The sequence below is a fragment of the Pelobates fuscus genome, chromosome 6, assembly GCF_036172605.1.
Source record: "Pelobates fuscus isolate aPelFus1 chromosome 6, aPelFus1.pri, whole genome shotgun sequence".
NCBI lineage: Eukaryota > Metazoa > Chordata > Amphibia > Anura > Pelobatidae > Pelobates > Pelobates fuscus.
Window position 1 is genome coordinate 92,530,693 of NC_086322.1, and position 17,888 is coordinate 92,548,580.

General features: G+C 40.0%; 1 protein-coding gene across 2 annotated transcripts in view; it reads right to left on the minus strand.

The window, feature by feature from the left end:
* The window catches only part of AASDH (aminoadipate-semialdehyde dehydrogenase), a 59,459-nt gene that overhangs the window by 20,285 nt on the left and 21,286 nt on the right, over positions 1-17,888 (minus strand). For both annotated transcript variants that reach the window (XM_063458036.1, XM_063458037.1), the window contains exons 10-14: positions 16,689-16,804; positions 14,256-15,042; positions 13,700-13,863; positions 4,752-4,877; positions 929-1,060 (exon numbers count right to left, since the gene is read on the minus strand). In XM_063458036.1, coding sequence (XP_063314106.1) covers positions 929-1,060; positions 4,752-4,877; positions 13,700-13,863; positions 14,256-15,042; positions 16,689-16,804 — 1,325 coding nt within the window. The remainder of the gene's footprint in view (positions 1-928; positions 1,061-4,751; positions 4,878-13,699; positions 13,864-14,255; positions 15,043-16,688; positions 16,805-17,888) is intronic.

The following is a 17,888-nucleotide window of genomic DNA, read 5'->3' on the forward strand; positions in this document are numbered from 1 at the left end:
GAGTGAGATATTTAGCTATCTCAGAATCAAACATTTTCTGAGTTCTATATCCCACGCCCAGAATGACGAATGGGACAATTTTATTGAAGCATGTAACCCCCAAATTTAAATTTCGAAGATTTCAGAAGTCATAACCACCGAAGAAGAGATAATTAAATCTAAATATTTGTACAATTGGGAACGAGACCTTAAGAACTAATTTCTGCCTCCAGTATGGTTTAAAGCATGGTACAATACTAAGAAAGCAACAATCTGTGTAAATCTCCAAGAAAGGTTTTACAAACTCACACATAGATGGTATATAACTCCTGATCGAATAGCAAGATTTAATCAGAGTACATCGAAACTCTGCTGGAGATGCCACCATCTATATTAAATCAAAACTTTGAGTTGAGGCCGCAAACATTCCTACTACATATAGATTTTCCAACAATGAATAGGTATGCAAAATATTTATGCATTAATTTATTTCTCGCAATCAAGTTGAGTATTGCCAGGTAAAAACAGAGATACCATTATGGCCAGAAATAAACGCACAAATACATTTTCAAGCTGCCTCAGGAAGATATTTCTGTAAAGACGACATATTTAGGAAAAGATCTATGATGATATATGGGCAAGTTGGTTTAGATTTTGTAATGTGGCCATGTGAATTTATATAATGGAATCAAATAATGTTTTAGAATTGGAACAAGTACTAAACTGCCTTCCTATGGTGAGATATCGAAAGATTTAAATTGGACAGACTAACCCCCGGATAACCCCTAAAGTATATATTTTTTTTGTATTGAATGTTTATGTTTTGTGAGTTTTTTGTAAAAAAGAAAAGAAAGGTAATTCGAATAAAGATTTATATAAAAAATACAAATAAATAAAGGCAGTCGACATACACTTTGAACTAGGGTTCCATTCGCATGTTCGCTCTTACCTTCTCTCCTGAATGACTAAAACAATAGAAGTTTTCATCCACACATCCAACAAGCACATGTTTCGTGTTGCACTGAGGTGAAGCAAACACAGGTTTGCCACACGCATGCCTCCATAATGTATCTCCAGTAGACTGTTGGGGTAAAAACAAAGGGGACATTTTAAAGAAAAAGATCTGCATAAATGATTATGTGATTCTGTTGTTATTTCCACACAAAATAGAACAGACAGGAGAAAGCTATTTTGTATATAATTCTGCCTGTGTGAGTATATTATCTGCATGCAAATCATCAAGGGATACATTTATTTTAAACTAAACATGGCTGATGTATATAGCACCATACAAAGAGATTGGCATTCCAAATAGTTAGACTATCCAACTTGCATCTCACCTAGAAATATTTTTAAAACATAATTTTTAAAAGAACTGCCTCTTTGTGTTTAAGGTCAACAATCACATATCTAGCATAATTCCTGTAGAATCAAACTAAAGAGGAATGATCAATGGGTGACAAACATTTGTAAAGAGCCACGATCCACACTAATTTTCGATCTGGGTCAGTACAATTCGTTACATTCGGCCAGGCTTTCTGTTCCTAATTTTAAGTGTTGTTTAGTCATGCTACTTGTCAGTAGGCATTTACATAGCATTTTTGTTATGCCATCAGTTACTTCCAGGACTAAAGGTAAGCTTCTACTGTATATTTTTAGCACCTTCATACTTTCATGCATACAACACATTTTATTAGTTTCTTCATTATGGTATTTCTCTGCACAATAGGGTGTTGTGTGGCTGTTGTCCTTGGTGTCTCATTGAAGCTTCCAGCAAGGTACTGGATGGTTTTGTTTAAAAAAAAAAAAATAATAATAATATATTTTTTTTTTTTTGATGTGTATGGATCTTAGCTACCTGATACTTGAACCCCAAACTATAAGCAGTTGGGATTGTTATTTGTGTTATGAGTATGTAGCTGTATGTTAAATGGTTCTACGTCACCTGATCAGTACTAAGTACTTTGTAATACTACAAGGGTTTAGTTTGTCATACGATTACCGGTTGTCAGAAGCAAGGGGTAATGAGGTCCATGTTCTTAAACTAAACATCCCCAATCATCTACAGGAACAGTTTCACTTACAGGTTCTCATGGTTCAATTTATTAGGTAAAATTGATAATTTACGTAAGTAACAGTCTTCTTTGCTTAGGGGTATGAAGTAGGCACACCTCACTACTTCATTAAGTATACCAGGTTTTTTTTTTTTGGATGCATGTCATATTCTCTTTTACAAGTTATACGTTTTCATATAAATTTTTATTTTCAGTTACTTTACATTTCCTCACTGTTATGTTTTATACTATGCCTTACTGTCGCAATACATATGTTGGAGCACTTGCTCCAAACTGGTCGATGGTTATCCACAAGTCAATATTGTATACCATTGCTTCCCAGCGGTCGTGTTATTACTTTATTCTGGCCACCTCCCTCATGGTCTATCTTACATATCAATACAACATGTAGGCTTCAAACGTACCATTAATTATCTCGGGCTATATATATGACTAACATTTATTATACGGTTCAATTTCCTTCGGTTTGCTTTTGGTAACAGGTATCACTAGAGTATTTCAGTGTTCTGGGCTCAGAACTTACTTTATCTACCTACCTAACTGGCAATCACTCTGCCGTATTTTCACAGTGTTAGTAACATCAATCTTCTGGCTTTCATCAATCTTCCATGAGTATTTCTATTTAGTCATGTCACATTTTCAATGTTTCATATTCACGTTTTTTCAAGTTACCGTGCAAGTGACTCGCTTTACAAATCTACTCCCTCCTTACGACAACCACTTGCTCTACAGAATGTTACCTTTAGGTTGGTCATAGGGTGCCCCAGGTGGCCATAGTTAGTCGTTTTTTGTCTTCTTTTGCCTTTACATAGCTGTCCCGGAACAAATCATACTTAGTGCCTCACATCTCTACCCTCTTAGGGCCTCATCTGTCACAGCCAACCTATCTTGAATCTTTTTAATCGTCACCGAGAGGCTAACACAATGCCACAATGCTCGGTGGCAAAATTATCCAATGGCTTAACTCATAGGTAGAGCCTCTCATCATCTCTTGGCAACTAGTTAGGTTCCCAAGTTACCAATTTAGCTTAGTTGTTTTGCTACTTGGCATAACATAGGTCAGCGAGTACCTAGGTGTTATATAGTTGCTCCCACTAACGCTTTTTCTTTTTCAGGTATTGTTAAAAATATCACTACAACACAGGGAATGAAAGAGGGAAGGAGACAAAGAACAGGGGATTAGGGGTCTATAACCATTCTGATAATTAGTTTCAGGTCCAGTTTGGTAGATGTACCAAAACACGAGACTTGGGAAGAGTCAGTATTTCCTTACAGCAGCTAGTATGGAGCATCACTCACATCTACCAATACATTGTCTTAAATAGTTACATAGCTGAAAAGAGCCAGCCGTCCATCAAGTTCAGCCTTTCTCGAAATTTTTTGCTGTTGATGCAAAAGAAGGCAAAAAAACGCTGTCTGAAGCGTTTCCAATTTGGCAACAAACCAAGACAAAATTCTTGATCCCAGAATGCCAGTCGGATATCTCATTGGATCAAGAAGCTATTAACCGACTAATTAAAAATTATATCCCTGTATATTGTGTTTTTGTGATAAAACTACCTCTTCAGGCAGATAATTCCACATCCTTATTGTTCTTACTGTAAAAAAACCAAAAAAAAACAACCTTTCCTTTGCCTTAGACGGTCTCCTTACTTCGTGACCTCATGTCCTGTTTATTTGTGGGGTTTTTTCTCTCTCTCCCCCCTCACTCTGTGATCCTTAACCCCTTAAGGACCAAACTTCTGGAATAAAAGGGAATAATGACATGTCAGACATGTCATGTGTCCTTAAGGGGTTAAACAAAATATTTACGACCCTCAGTGAGAATGATCACTATTTTTGTCTGTTTTAAGGGCACTCATGTCGCTTTACCCCAGTATCACAAGCAGTGGCTGAATTAATGTAGAGAGGGCCAAAATGCAAAAAATCCTCCCCCACCATGCAAGGGTGGCCAAAGGTCAAATAATTCCAATAATGCTATGCCAGCTGGGTACTATTTGCCTATGCTTGCAGAGTTGTATTTGTAAGCAGTGTTAGTGTGTTTGAATTGAGTAAGTGTGGGCATTTATGGGTGTATTTGTGTGTTTGCGTTTGAATGCAGGGGTGTGTTTGTATGTAGTGTTAGCTGGTGTTTGAATGAAGGGATGTTTTTATACAATTTTGGCATTTTAATACAGCAGTGTGTTTGTTATGTTTGTGTTTGATTGCAAGGGTGTGTTGTAGTGATGGAATTTGTTTTCAGGGATATATCCACATATAGACATACACTCCCACATACATACATACTTACACAGATACACATACACATTGACACACACTGACACATACACTCACACATAGAGGCAAACAGACCCGGCAATAGTTCCATCACTTATCACAACTCAAATGATATGTGTCGTTGTTGCTCAGATATGCATTAAACTTGAGAAAGGGAGGTTCTCCAGAAAGCTTGGCATTCCAAAATTCTGTTAGTCCCATAAAACATTATTACAAGATACTAATTTCATCTGTTATTTTACCTCTGCATCACTTTACTAATACAGCTTCAATAACTATTATATATATATATATTAATTATATCCAGTGAAACTGTGTTACAAATAATACAGTTGCATCATACAAACAAGCTGTAAATATTCAAGAATCACCGATACAGTATGCAAAGAGAGAGACCTTTGATCATCAATCAGGACTTACCGGGTTAGAAGCTGAAATGAAGCCTCCGAGAGTAGCTGTATACAAGATGTATGGTTCTGAACTTATGCAGGGAGATGAGAACACAGCTCCTCCGCCACAGAAGGATTTCCAGATACACTGCTTTACCTGCATGGACAACAAGGAGAGGATCAGGTTCAAAAACACATTCTGAAGTCAATGAAAAGTAAACATTTATTTGAATTGAGGATGGATCATTTGGCATATTTACCATGATCACTGTATAGAAAGAATGGCTCCACTCACTTCACTAATATGTTCAGTGTACATATTGGAAGGGTTTACTGCCTTCTAACTAATGGAAAGGCCTGCCCGCCATTGCAGTGATTTTTTTAGAGGGAACTGGTTCACCTGGGTCTCTAATGTGTTCAACCTATGAACAAAAAAAATAAAAAAATTGCTTGCTCTCTGGGTAGTTCACTGGTATTAAATACAGCTTGTTTGCCATCACAAAAGGAAGCAAAGCAAAGCAAAAGCAAAAAGGAAGCAAAAAGCAAAGCAAAGACCAGTAGACTGGTCCTACCCACACAGGCCGTTCGTAACCAAAATGCAAAGCAGGTCTCTCTCCATGTGCCTTACAGCTAACCAAGGCAAGTGTTTTTACCCGGATATACCTCTCCAATTCATGGTTTGTGTCTCATGCTCTGGTTTTGAAATTCAATGGAAGGAAGGGCTCATTTGCATTATCTAGATCAGGCTTCCCCAAACTCCGGCCCTCCAGATGTTGCTGAACTACAACTCCCATGGTTCTCAGCCTATTTCATTCATAGAATCATGGGAGTTGTAGTTCAGCAACAACTGGAGGGCCGAAGTTTGGGGAAGCCTGATCTAAATTATCATTTCATGGACAGGAATGGTAAAGGACCTTCTATATATATAGTATATTTTATTGAGTTTATGGGGATATTTCTGTAATTGTTTATTTTTACAGTCTTGAAGAGAGCCATTCCCTTCTTCTTTCAATTAATTTTACAGTGAGGAACAGCCAGTTCAATTTGTGTCAATTGGTCCACTTTCTCCTGTCTAATGTCAACGTTGTGGTCTTCCTGCAGTTAATTCCACTTTTGTAAGTAAACAATTCCAATATATACAGGACTGCTGAACAGTTATACAACTGTATCTGTTGTGCAACTATTAGACAAGTCAGTGGAATCAGCACCTAAATAATTCTCTGGCACTCTGTGTTGCTGATCTGCAGTGCTCAGCAAAAGTGTTAATCCACTCAGAACAGATTACCGTAAGTAATTTATCTGAAGAAAAAGTGTTGCTTCTAGATAAAAGGGTACTGTGTACATTGCAGAAAATACAATGCATCTTATACAACATGGAAAACGTAGATTGTGCTCTATACACGCGATCCCACTCTGCTTTTTTTATCTTGAGGTTGGGTTCTGACTCAGTGAGTCTCATGTGAATATTTTATCTTCAGTCTGTAAAGGTGCAATGTTTTCTACTAAGTTTGACCAGTTCATCAGCCCACTATATATTTGCTTTGGTCTATTATTATTATTCTCGCTATTTATATAGTGCCAACAGATTCCATAGCGCTTTACAATATTATTAGAGGGGGGATTTAACTATAAATAGGACAATTACAAGAAAACTTACAGGATAGATAGGTTGAAGAGAGCCCTGCTCAAACGAGCTTACAATCTATAGGAGGTGGGGTATAAAACACATTAGGACAGGAAATAGCAATCAAATAAGGTGGGAGTGAAGCAGAGCTAGATGAGAGAGTAGATTGCTGCCCTTTAGGAGAGAGCAAGAGACAGGTATGTGAGGTAGAGGTTAGTCTGGGAGGCCATAAGCGTTCCTAAAGAGATGGGTTTTAAGGCACTTCTTAACCCCTTAAGGACACAACTTCTGGAATATTAGGGAATCATGACAGAATATTTCCGTCATGTGTCCTTAAAGGGTTAAATGATTGAAGACTAGGGAAGAGACTGATGGTGGTAGGCAGGCTATTCCATAGGAAGGGAGCTGACCGCAAGAAGTCCTGCAAGCGTGAGTTGGCCGTATGCGTGCGAGCAGCGGACAGGAGGTGGTCATGGGCAGAGCGTAGAGACCGAGAAGGGGCATACCTGTGAAGAGACATAAGAGGGGTTAGAACTGTTAAGTGCTTTATAGGTATGGGTTAGCACTTTGAATTGACTCCTATAGAATACAGGAAGTCAATTTAAGGACTGACAGAGGGGTGAGGTGTGAGAGGACCGACTAGAGAAGAAATTCAATCTGGCGGCAGCATTCATTACAGACTGTAGAGGGGCAATACAGCTTTTGGGAAGACCAATCAGAAGAGGGTTACAAAAATATATGCGGGAAATTAGTAGAGCATGGACAAGCTCCTTGGTAGCATCTTGTGTAAGAAAGGGCCGGATGCGGGGTATGTTCTTAACCCCTTAAGGACACATGACGTGTGTGACACGTCATGATTCCCTTTTATTCCAGAAGTTTGGTCCTTAAGGGGTTAAGATGGAATCTACAGGATTTGGCAACATACTGGATGTGCAGTTCAAGGGTAAGGCCAGAGTCAAGTATGATGCCAAGACAGCGAGCTTGCAAGGATGGACTTAAGTGGATACCACAAGCTTGAAGGGAGAGAGAAAGAGGAGGATCAGTATTAGGAGGAGGAAGGATAAGGAGCTCAGTTTTAGAGAGATTTAGTTTCAGAAAGCAGGAGGATATCCAGTCAGAGATGGAAGATAGGCAAGCACTGACACGTTGCAGGACAGCAGGGGAGAGGTCCAGGGAGGAGAGATATATCTGGGTGTCATCAACGTAAAGGTGGTAGTGGAATCCAAAAGAGGTAATAAGTTTGCCAAGAGAGGCAGTATAAAGAGAAAATAGAAGGGGATCAAGGACAGAGCCTTGGGAGACTCCAACCGAGCCAGAACGAGGGGAGGAGGTATCATTAGAAAAGGAGACGCTGAATGAGCTTTCAGAGAGATAAGAGGAAATCCACGAGAGGACAGCGTCACAGAGAAAAGTTTGAAGAAAGAGAGCATGATCAACGGTGTCAAAGGCGGCAGAGAGGTCAAGAAGAATTAGTATGGAGTAGTGGCCTTTAGATTTAGCTGCTATTAGGTCGTTAGAGCATTGTAAATGTATGGAAAAACTGTAATATGCTAAAAAGGGGCTGTCTAATCTCCCTGACCAGAAAGTGACTTCACCAATATGGTGCCTCCTTTCATTCTGGTCTAGTTGGAGGTCTATTGATATTATCCAATAAACCTCTGACTAGAGTACAGCTTCTAGTAGTCACCAGAGAAAGAAAACGGTCCAGGCACTCCAAAGTTTAGATAGGCATTTTTATGTGAACCACAGTGTCCAGCAGCAACGTTTCGATCCAAAGGTCTTTTTCAAAAAGGTATTTTTGGGTCGAAACGTTGCTGCTGGACACTGTAGTTCAAATAAAAATGCATGTCTATGCCTTGGAGTGCCTGGACCCTTTTTTTTCTCTGGTGACTACTCACTACTTCTTGGGCCTTGCTGCTGGCCCCATGTTTTGTTGCACCAATGATTTTTGGATTGAGTGCAGTTCCATTTTTTTGTTTTTCAGTACAAGGAGTACAGTTGCTAACCGTTTATACACAGTCTGGTTCACGTTTTTGAGAACAGTGCTGTGTGCAGTGACATTCTGAGCCAGTGAATGTAGATGGTCACCCCCTTGGCTTGGGATTCTCCAGGGAGGAGAGGATACTTTCAATTTGTGAAATAAAATTGTACAGAAAGTGGCAGTGGTGTTTCTGGGTGGAGGCTTTGGAAACCAATGAGTGTTTCTAAATAAACAAACATGTTATTTATAACTTTAAATGTTACTTGCATGAATTCATATTTGCATTTATTCTAATGTTCTACAGTGATTTATTGCCTTCAAATACATTTCTAATGCCAAGATAATTACATAAAAAAAAGAAAAAGCAATTATTTTCTCATGAGTCAGAGCTTAGTACAGAACAAGTGGGTTGCATCCTATTTTGATGCAGAAACTATTTTGGTGCTTCGCTATGGATAGAACTCCAGAAGTGAGTGGAAAGATTAAAATTGTAAAGGAACAATTATAAGAAAAGAAATGCAGCCAAAATAAATAATAAAATTAAAAAGGCTTATGCCAGTGTCTTTAAATAACGGTATACACACAGTGGAGCTTAATGGAGTAATAACAGAATGTGAAATTAAACATCATCTACTGAATTGTGATCAGTAGAGAGTGAAAAAAGGCAAAAACAATGGAAGAACTCTCAGAATAAATCATTTGTAAAATGAGGATCAGGGAATCCCAATGTCAGACCTCCTATTCCAATTCTTGTGCCCCGTAGAATTGAATAATACAAAAAAAAAATATAAACAACAGAAAGGAATGAACCAGTAGGAAGACTACTTAAAATAATCTATTTACCGTATATACTAGAGTATAAGCCGACCCGAATATAAGCCGAGGCCCCTAATTTTACCCCAAAAAACTGGGAAAACTTATTGACTTGAGTATAAGACTATGGTGGGAAATGCAGCAGCTACTGGTAAATTTCTAAATAAAATTAGATCCTAAAAAAATGATATTAATTGAATATTTATTTACAGTGTGTGTATATAATGAATGCAGTGTGTGTGTATGAGTGCAGTGTGTGTATGAATACAGTGTGTGTGTATGAGTGCAGTGTGTGTGTGTGTGTGTGTGTGTGTATGAGTGCAGTGTGTGTGTATGAGTGCAGTGTGTGTGTATGAGTGCAGTGTGTGTGTGTATGAGTGCAGTGTGTGTGTGTATGAGTACAGTGTGTGTGTGTGTATGAGTGCAGTGTGTGTGTGTATGAGTGCAGTGTGTGTGTGTATGAGTGCAGTGTGTGTGTGTATGAGTGCAGTGTGTGTGTATGAGTGCAGTGTGTGTGTATGAGTGCAGTGTGTGTGTGTGTGTATGAGTGCAGCGTGTGTGTATGAGTGCAGTGTGTGTGTGTATGAATGCAGTGTGAGTGTGTGTGATGCAGTGTGTGTGTGTGTATGTGTTGCAGAGCCTTGGTGGGGGGGTGGGCATTTTTATTATTATTATTTTTTTAATTATTATTTTCATAAAAAAAATGTGTTATATATTATATTATTTTTTTTAAATATATTATTTATATATTTATTTATTTTCGTCCCCCCTCCCTGCTTGATACATGGCAGGGAAGGGGGCTCTCACTCCCTAGTGGTCCAGTGGCATTGGCAGTTCAGTGGAGGGGGACTGGCAGAGAGCGCTTACCTCTCCTGCAGCTCCTGTCAGCTCCCTTCTCCTCCGCGCCGGTGTCCGGTCAGCTCCCTCTGCAAGTCCCAGTGTAAGTCTCGCGAGAGCCGCACTATGACCGCGCGGCTCTCGCGGGACTTACACTGGGAGCTGACAGGAGAGCTGACCGGACCGGCGCGGAGGAGAAGGGAGCTGACAGGAGCTGCAGGAGAGGTAAGTAAACGCTCTCTGACAGCCCCCCTCCTACACAGCCCCCAGTCTGTATTACGGCAATGTAAATTGCCATAATACAGACATTGACTTGAGTATAAGTCGAGTTGGGGTTTTGCAGCACAAAAAATGTGCCGAAAAACTAGACTTATACTCGAGTATATACGGTAATTGTTTATGGGCATTTACTGTAAATTAGGTTTATAAAAAAAAAAGTGTCAGGGTTACTTTCATAAAGAGCAATCTAAAGATTCTCGCTATAACAGAGATCACTGAGATTTCATTTTAACTTGATTTACTGTTTTACAATAAATTTTCAGTGTAAACTAAGACATTACCACCTAATGGACAAACAAGGATACAACAGGAAGTAGTTGTTGGCATAAACTTAAAATTAAACTGTCACTCCAGTTTACCCATTTACTTATGTATTTTATTACATGACCTGCCCATTATATCAATGTTCATGCAGATAATTTTTTCAAATCCCATATGTCACAGTTACCCCCATGCACTATAAACAGCCCTGTGTGGTGTGACGGACACTATCACTGCCCAATTCTCTGCCATTTAGGAGTTAAATTCCTAACCACTCCTCCCCTTTCCACCGACTGACTGACACAGCCTGCATGAATAAAATGGTTTTATTTACAATAAGATGTTAACTTACTTTAGGAGTTTTTTTTGTTTGTTTTTTTATCTCCTGCTCGGTATATTGAACTTTAATCACACACAATGCTCCTGCAGGGTCTCGTAGGTTAAAACAGAGCAGGAGATATTAAATTCTAAATTAAACAGAATGTGCAATAAAATATGGTTAAACATTAGATCTAACTTTACATGAAGTGTAGGAAGGCTGTGTAAGTACATGTAGGGATGTTTGACTTTGCATAAACAAAGTGATTTAACTCCTAAATGGCAGAGGAGCAGTGAGAGTGCAGAAGCATGACCAATACACCAAAACTGCTTCATTAAGCTAAAGTTGCTTTGGTGCTAATAGTGTCCCTTTAATAAGCCACGTGATATGTCACATAAATGGTGCATAATGTTGAAGTATGTATTCGATAAAAAGCAGTGTTTACATTGCTGGATAATTACACCTTTAGTGGCTGTCACTCAGGTGGCCACTAGAGGTGCTTCCTGTGTCAGTTCTGCACAATGTGCAGCACTGCGTTAAGTATTTCCATACCTTACATGGAGGCGTTGAACGTTCCACATGGAATTGCATGGATTCAGTGCATTTCTATGAGGAGATGCTGATTGGCGTAGTATGGCATTTGGCAATAACCTCACAATGCTTTTCTGTGGAAAGGATTGGACTGGCTGAGAAAAGGTGAGTTAAATCATAATTAATCTCCAGAGAGAGGGGAGGCAGTGAGCAAATGCTGCATTCCAGCACTATAGTGTCAGGAATACATCTTTATATTCCTGACACTATAGTGTTCCGTTAATGTTAATAGTGTTTGAAGAAAAAATCCTATAAAGAAATGCAGAAATTCTTGCTCAAGAGAACATGACATATAGTTTAATATCAAGTAAGTTTGCTGCTTTCATCAAAAATAGGCAAATATAGGTTATTTACATGGACAATGATTTCTTGGGTTTCCATAACAATAATACAAAATAAAAAGTGGGGGGGCGGGGCCTGACCGGGGAGCTGAACAGACGTACTATCTGTGAGCTCCTGAGCCTGGACTCGATACTCAACGAAAATTGTGGGAAAGCCTCACAATCCTGACCCACAACTTACCTCATCGAGTAATGCCAAAGCTGGAGATCCTGAGGATACCCCACAAACGCGGTTTGCCCGCTGGATTGCCGGGTCGGAGGCTTGGGGCCTACACCATGCAAAGCAGGGGAGAGGCGGCCGCTCTCCCAGCGCACCAAAGCATGTGGCACCTGAAGCATCTGGCGTTCCCCCCCCCCCGGACCGGAGGGGGTTATCCCGGTCCCAATCGTCAAAACCCAACTCGCTATGGTGTCTGCAAAGGACGGGAAAAGCCTAAAACAAGCAATGAACCAGCAAACCACCCGCTGTCCTAAGATGGCGGACATGCAAGCCAACAAAGGCCTCGCAGCACCAGAGCCCAAACACAGCATCTGCGAATCCCTGGACGCCCGCCTGGGAAAGCGGTTTGCAAACTTTTGGGCTAAAGTGGAGGCTCGACACGCTGCCGCACAAGCACAGGTGCAGGCGAGTGAGAGCACAACACGGAACATGGAAAGGGACAGCCACAGAGGACCTGGGAAGCCCTCGGGCATAAAACAAACGACACAGATCGCATCTCCCCACACAAGCCCATCCGGGCTGAGGGCCCCGAGGGGCAAAGCCCTGATGCATCTCCCACATAGGTGGAGGCCTGCACGCCACAGGCGGCTTAACACCACCACAGCCTCCAGACCTACATCTTCAGGGAAGGACCCGGCCTATAAAGGTCCCCGAGTCTGTGGTGAAATGATGCTGGCCCCACAACAAGTCCGGAGCAGGAGGGCAATACCGGCATGCTTCTGGCTGCTCACTGACACTGGCGACCTCCGTCCTAAGCAGGCAAACAACGCCTCCAGATCGGGGATCGGCTGACACAACACGGACTGACTCATGGAGAAGCTCATAGCCCACGGCCCTGCTAATACCGTAGAGACCCCTTTTGTTTCCTTTTTTTTTCTATGTCTCCATGCAAGTTACCTGGTAGACACTCATGACACGCTTTATCTATGTTTCACTTGTTTTGTGTTAAACCTATGCTTTAGGCCTTTATGTTAATCAGATCACTACCCAGCACATTATAATGATGTCTAGATAGAGAACCAGCGGTCCTTAACCATCACGAACCACCTCAGGACTAGGAATAACATGCTTAGTCTTTTTTTTTTTTCATTACCCGTCACCTACAACATAGACGTATATATAAACTGGAAAATGCTTAAACATAATAATGCACTACTCTCGTTTAATGCTAGATAAATACCATGACTGCATCTGTTACATATAATTGCTAACCTAGTATACTTAGCATGTTTTATAACTGAATAATCGTATAGACACCAATTGTTTAAACAACCACGAATAACAGCTATGTTAAACCTATGGCGACACTAATCTTTAACACTTTAATCTCTTATGTGCTGCAATGTTTTAGCTGGTAAAGGACATCACTTGTTTCTTTTGTTGTTGGCAGGCCAGACCCATAGGCATATATAGACCTAACGTGTTTTTATGACGTACACTCACATGACCCTGCTGTGCCTTTCACTCTTGTTTTCTAATATTTTAAATATAAAAATGTGCTGAAGCAACGTAATGAAGCAAGTGATAACTCAGGAGGATAAATATCTTATGTATTCTGTTTCATTGTGATTTATGCATGCTCTTGCATTCGTTGTTGTGACGGTGCAGGACGATCTGTTCACTTAAGCACAACAAAAATAAAGAATTGATAAAAAAACAAAAAATACTAAACGGTTATCTTAAAAAAAGAAAACAAAAACACAACATACTTACATTAATATCTAAGGCATACAAGTGATGATCATGGGACCCAAAAAATACCAGGCCAGTCAAGGGATCGATAGTAGGTGAACTTTTGATAGCATCTTTAGTAGAGAAAATCCAATGTTCTTTTCCATCATGTCTATTCAACACATAGAGTGACCCATTATAGCACCCTGTAGACAACAGAATGCAAACTGGGTGAAATACAAATTAATATTAAAATACACATATATAAATTTAACACATTACAGGCAATAAATATAACACACACACACTCTCTCTCCCCAAATAAACCCTGCACTCTGTCTATATACACTTTAGAAAAATATGTTAATAGAACAAGCATGTCCTTTTTTTTGTTTTGCTTATTAAAAGAAAATACAAAAAATATTTGAAGATATGTACATTTTTTATTAAGAAGTTACATTTTAGCATTGTTATTGTAGGGAGATACCTACAATATTGAAAGTAAAATTCACTTCACTGTTAGCTGAAAAGGTAAGCCTGTGTGTGTACAGAGTATTAAATAAATAGCAATAACAACACGATTCTGTTCTATACGTACCTATCAGAACAAAGCTTCCACACCTTGACACAGCAGCAGAAGACTCAACTCGATCTCCAAGGACTCTTTCCCAAATCACTTCCCCAGACTTTAGATGAAGGGCTTGCACCCTGTGAGAATGTGACCCAATGTACACAGTCACCGAAGGTCTTGTGCTGGCTGATTGTATTAGAAGGGGAGTTGCATCGACACACTTGCCTGTATCAGATTTCCATTTTACTCGTATAAAAAATTGACTTTTCAATACACTACTCAGCACAGAATCCTGTGACAAAAATGAGCTTGAAGATGACTGGTTAGTTTTTTGTCTTTTACATTCAGATCTAAAATCATCGGTCTTCAAAAATTCTGCTACTTCTATAGAAGATCCATTTGTCCATTGACATTTCTGGGCATGAGAGTCAGAAGCAAGATGCACATTTATAAATATCCGATTTCCTCTACTCAGTGATATAAATGAATCGATGTGTTTTTCAGGATCTGTTAAGGTTGTCTCGTTTCTTTTATGTGCATGGTTTCCCTTTTCAAGTGTCCTAATGGTGTTTATCTCGATATGTGGTACAATGCTTGCCTTCTCAACCATCGGGTAAATACATTTATAAATCTGCCTGTGAATATCCATGAAGGTGCCATTCAAGAGGACTTCCACAAGTCCTGGAACAGATTTCCCAACCAAGGTTTCAACCTCTCCCTGGAATCTGAGGGCCATTAAAGAGTTCCCACCACTGAGCAGAAACATGGAATCATTTGCAACTGCAGAAGAACCGTCTGGAAGGTTTAGCAGAGACTAGAACAGACAGCAAAGAGTTCACAACAAACCTATGAAAATACATTGATTTACATATTGTATTCAGCTATAGAAATCAATGCTACAAATGTGCAATACATGCATTACAGGTTCAGATTGGAAGGCTATACAAAATCTAAACCATGCATTACATATGAATATAGGGAAAATGTGCCTACAAGAGTCAAACCAACATTTTTTAAAAAAATGTATGGATTTACAGAGAGTGAACATGCTTCAACATATTTTTTGGCATGCATCACAAACAAATTTAACTTTCTTAGCATTTTGCAGAAAATAAAACACTTAGCAAAATGTGTTTACATATATCAACTGCTAACAGAAATACTAACAATACACAGAAGCAAAATAAAAATAAATGAGACCAACATTTTACATATATCTGAATAAAAATACAATATTTTCTAAATTCTTGTGTACAGGCTGAAAGCTAAAGTAACGTAATCCCAACTTTTACTAAAAAAACTTACAGTTACTGCACAGGCAAAAGGCAACCATATTTCAATGATTAATGTAGTTGTTCTGGTGCCTGTAGCATGTCCATGTAGCCGTAGCACTGTAAACACTGTCTTTTCATATCAAGTGTCTACATTGTTGGCTAGTTACACCTCTATTGTCAATCCCTCAGACAGCCACTAGAGGTGCTTCCTGTGTCTGGCCTTTAGTGTCTCCGTGCTCTGCATGGAGGTGAAGAACATTCCCCATAGAGATGCACTGATTAAATGCATCTCTACAAGGATATGCTGACTGGCTCGATGCAGCATTTTGCGGTGCATGCCCAATAACCTCCCAATGCTTTCTATGGGAAAGCATTGGATTGGCCAAGATCATCAAGACTGATGATCTCAGCTACCGGGACGAGGCTTACCAATGGGGAGACCGGCACTGTGTGAGAGAAAAGGTGAGTAAAATCACCTTTATCTTCAGAGAGAGGGGGCCAGGGAGTCAGGACCTAGTGCTGCATTCCAACGCTATAGTATCAGGAATACACTATTGTAAGACATGTTCTATGTAGGCTCCCATGGTCTTGCAGGAACCTCTATAGTGTTGTATTATCGCTGCTCTTGGAAGATGAAGCACTAAGGTGTTGAAGAAGCTACCCCAGAAGAAGGTGTCAACAGACATGAGTGACAGCTTTGGCTTTGGATAAGTATATCTACATTCTGGCCACCAGACCCTAAGTAAAGATGCAAAATATGCAAAGACCTACAAAAGTGACAGATCCACTTTAATATTCTACTCCTTAATCAAGGTGTCTGGCAAAGTGGCATTTGATTGTGCCATATAAATAAATATTATTACTCCATTTTGCAAGGGTTTCTTATGGTTTTGCAGAGAGAAACAATTAACGTCAGGTGTTGATTGTGTGTGCCTCAAAGAATTAATGGCAAACACTCAGTGATGTTAGAAATAGTATTTATTTAAACCAGTATTATTTAATGGCGTTGCTATTTTCAGCAGTACTGTACATGTAGAGTTGTTGTGTTTTTTAAACTTTGTGTGTATAATGGAGTCATATGTGTACCTAGTAGATAGTCTATATACATTTTCCTTTTATTTCTCCTCTGTATTAAGTCTCTTTGTTTATTCATAGCTTATTGCAGCCAGTTACATTTTAATATTACCTTCCATATGCTCTCCAAAGCATCCCATAAATCCTCACGTTGCAGCAAGGTAGCCGTCCTCCTCTCCTTTACATAATCAGTGTATAGCCGATTTAGCTGGGACATATCTACTTTACCTATAAGATAAAACAGAAGGCAGCAACTTCAACCAAAATGCATGTTTCATTTGGAATGTAATTTTTTCATTATTATACAGTTTAGATCAACTCATTCTCATAAAGTCCTCCACACATCAGATAACAAATAACATTCTTTCCTCTTCTGCACATCTGGTGGGAATGCAGTCACATTGCCCTGTACTGGAATCGGATCAAATCAGACGTTCAACTGATCCTCGTAGATGATATTGAATGGTCCGAAGAACAAGCCTTACTACACATTCCCTCACAACCGTTGTCCACATCCAAAAAATCTATTCTGCGCCACTTATTAAACACAGCTAAATCACTCATACCGGTTTACTGGAAGAAAGCAGACATCCCCACGCGGGAGGAATGGATCCACAGAGTCGAGGATATTAGGGCAGCTGAAGCACTTCAGGCGGAATTGACGGGCAGGGGAGCAAAATACACGGAATCCTGGGCGCCATGGTTTACCTTCCGTGCGGGAACATAGGGGGTGCCAGTGGGGGGTTGTGGCCGGGGAACGGTGCAGCCCTTGCAATATACCCATACCCTACGTTGCGACCCGTAACCACCTCCTGGCGCTAGCGGACACAAGCACCACACCTCACACACCGACCGCAACACCTTAGTCAGATAGGGGAACAAAGCAGATAGAACAGACAAAAAGACACCCACGAAAGGAATACGCACAAATAACTAGCTGGAACAAATTCAAACACTACTCCTACACAGACCACACGACATGGGTGACGGGACATGAGGCCCTCACACAACACAGAAATGGGACTCGGATCCCAATAAAACCACAGGTATGGGGGGACATAACAAGACAGGTCTAACACTCCCATAGTGGTTACGGCTGGATAAATGTTCGGTGAACGCTGACATGACCAAGTCCCCATAACGACTCCGACCATACAACACAAGACAATAACAGCTAACTAAGACTTCAAAGGAAACACAAAGCACAAGACCGTAGGGGTGATACTGGGTCAACCAACAATCGTGTACGACAACCCCATATCTCCACATCCCTGATCCACACACAGCAAAACATTATTCCCCTTACGAGGAA